The 2,827-nt window shown below is 38.5% G+C and overlaps 1 protein-coding gene across 2 annotated transcripts in view; it reads left to right on the top strand.

Annotated features, from left to right (window-relative positions):
- LOC100741244 (LIM/homeobox protein Lhx5) overlaps positions 1–2,476 on the top strand; it is a 25,437-nt gene extending 22,961 nt beyond the window's left edge. For both annotated transcript variants that reach the window (XM_033318521.1, XM_033318517.1), the window contains exons 8-9: positions 1–112; positions 1,368–2,476. In XM_033318521.1, coding sequence (XP_033174412.1) covers positions 1–112; positions 1,368–1,483 — 228 coding nt within the window. In that variant the 3' untranslated portion in view covers positions 1,484–2,476. The remainder of the gene's footprint in view (positions 113–1,367) is intronic.
- The last annotated feature ends 351 nt before the right edge of the window (positions 2,477–2,827 follow it).

The following is a 2,827-nucleotide window of genomic DNA, read 5'->3' as shown; positions in this document are numbered from 1 at the left end:
TATCCACCTCCGGGTGCGGGAGGCGGCCCTCCGGAATTTCTCACGGGCCCTCCTGGACAGGGCCCCCCTGCACCTCCTAGCGGTAGTCCTGGAGAGTTCCTAGCACCTTCAGGTACGATTAGATTCTTTTGAAAGGTTACGCCTTTCTGACCACTAGAAAATTCATTCTTTATCCTTGCTGTACCTCCGTCACAGTCATTTTCTGTTTCGTTGATTATATTATAAGTACAAAGGTAGTCACTAGTATTATAGTAAAATTGCGATACGACGTAACGAGATTTCGAAGCAATAGTATGGGGTGTTAGAAACATAAACTTAGCATTATTATTAGGTCAATCCCACGAGTAATATCGTTTCTTACTCGCTTCGAATTCCAAATAAACGCGCGTATTATGCTTCGTTCATGCTTTTATAGCAACTTCGTCCTTTGTTTCTTAAAGGGTATCATGCGGATGGTTCGTAACGGGCGTACGAAACAGTCGGATCGATATTTTTCACGTTGAAAGAAGTTATAAAATACGCGTCGGCGGAAACTATTCTCGACGAGCTATATAAATTTTAAAAAAGCGATATAACCAATGATACTGTTAAAAGGAATCGCGAGGTACACGGTGACTGTATCCCGAATGTGAGAAAAAGTCGAAAATGGTTTCTAAGTGGCAACAAACGAGCCGAATGAGTTTTTTGATTCAAAATCACAAAAGTTTGTCGAAGATAAAATCGAAAAGTTAGTGGAAAAATGGGAAAAGGTCAAAGAGAGCGATGGTCAATGACATGGATGACCAAAAATAAACGTAGGTATTAATTTTGTCCACATATTCGGAGACAAAAAACGACGTTATTTATGGGACGACCTAATATAACAGAGATATTCGAAGTAAAATACACGAGAGACACGGTCGGGGATAAAAATAAGTGGACATGTAATTGAAACAGGTATCGATGAAGTTTCGTTAAATCCGGCCGGTTTACGCAAATATGTAAATATTAATTTCTATTATTTACTAAATAATCTATGTACTATAAGGCTATGTAATAAATAAAACTAAAGTATAACGCTGGTACTGAGATCGATTAAATTTCATTGATACCTATTTCCCCATCACATATTTTTCTCTTCGATTCTATAAACGAGATAAAATAAGACGTAAATCTCGTAAAGTAAGATATACAAACGACACGAAGTATTACATAATATGTCGTAGACGAATTATCCTGTAAGATCAGGATCTTTCTAACACTCCATAATGTTGGATGAAAGACAAGGTTGGTTTCGTATCTTTTTCTTTTTTCTTTCGGATCCCACGTTTCTCGGGATAAATCGAAGCACCGAAAGGAACCGATTCGATGGGTTTGATATTTCTCAGGTGGAGCACAGGGTAATCCCAGTGCCGGTGGGAATGGTGGCGGTCCAGGTGGCGGCGGCGGCGGGGGTGGGTTCCTGGAGCCGCACCAGATGCAGAGCGAAGGGCTGGCCTGGTAGTACGAGTTTTAATTAACGTTCATTTCTTTTCGTGTTTTGTTGCTTTCCATCAGCCGAGCGAAAATCGATCGAGTTTCGGCGAAAAATCGACCGGTCGCGCGCACCTGATGGAGAGACCGTACGACTTTGTTCCGGCTCCAGAGACTTTTGCCCGCGAACAAAATGTGGCGAGAGTCGTTCACGTCGAGCCACGTCGATTTTGCATCTTGTACGTTACGTTTCTGTAAGATACGCATATGATAAGACGACCGATCGTTTAGCTTCGTTTCTTTCACGGTTATCATTGTCATTATTAACATTATTATCTGTATTATTATTATTAATATTATTATTATTATTATTATTATTATTATTATTATTATTATTATATTATTATTGCCGTTGGTCAAACACCAGCGCGTTACTATTTTATTATTATTTTTATTACGATTACGAATCATTAAATATTATTATTAATATTATTGTGTATAAAATTTCGAAATGTCCTATCGTGTAATATTATACCCTCCCTGTTGATTAATTTTCGACGTTACTTTAAGAGACATCCTGTAGATATCTGCTGTTCTACACCTGAGAAACACGTACGAAAGAGACACGTAAAGATCATCGGAAAAATAACACGACGTACATCTGGATATACGTAAAGAGACACAGCATTACAGAATACGAACAGGTACACCGCGTACAGACGACACACACACAGTACACATGCGTAATTCTACACTTAAAAACCGCTGTACTATTTATCAATAAAGTATAAATATAAATAGGAATGTGTAACCTGTAACTGTTAAGGCGGCGATCGATGTAAATAAATATAAATCTGTCTTTTTTTGCGGGAAGCGCGCGATACAATTAGTCGACTGATTTCCGTCACTGAACTGTGTAATTGTAACTTGCATTACCAACGTCTTACGAGAAAAAGAGACACGCCGCCACGATGCATAATGATTATAAATATTATTATAATAAACCACCTCGTATTTCCGTATACGTACAGTTGTGTGCATTTCTTGCCTTTCGTTATCTTTTTCTCTCTACCCGTAGAAAAGATTGTGCGAGTAGGAGTCGCAACATCAGAGACCACAGGAAAATGGTAAGTAAATGTTTGCGTTAAAAATAAATAAATTGATATACAGTGTCTTACGAGAGCATTCGAACACTCGTGGAAACGATTAACGAATATATCGCCGTTATAACCATGTCCGATCATCGTGATTACGTTGGAAAAACTTGAAAATGTGCGCATGATATACAAAATATTTAGCGCAAGTATACGTTTCGATACGCGTCGACATTCGACGCAATTAACTTTAACGCTTGTTACATGTTTGACATTCTTGC

This window comes from Bombus impatiens, unplaced genomic scaffold (assembly GCF_000188095.3).
Source record: "Bombus impatiens unplaced genomic scaffold, BIMP_2.2 scf_0017, whole genome shotgun sequence".
NCBI classification, from domain to species: Eukaryota; Metazoa; Arthropoda; class Insecta; order Hymenoptera; family Apidae; genus Bombus; species Bombus impatiens.
The sequence above is the reverse complement of the archived record's forward strand: the minus strand, read 5'-3'. Positions and strand labels throughout refer to the sequence as shown.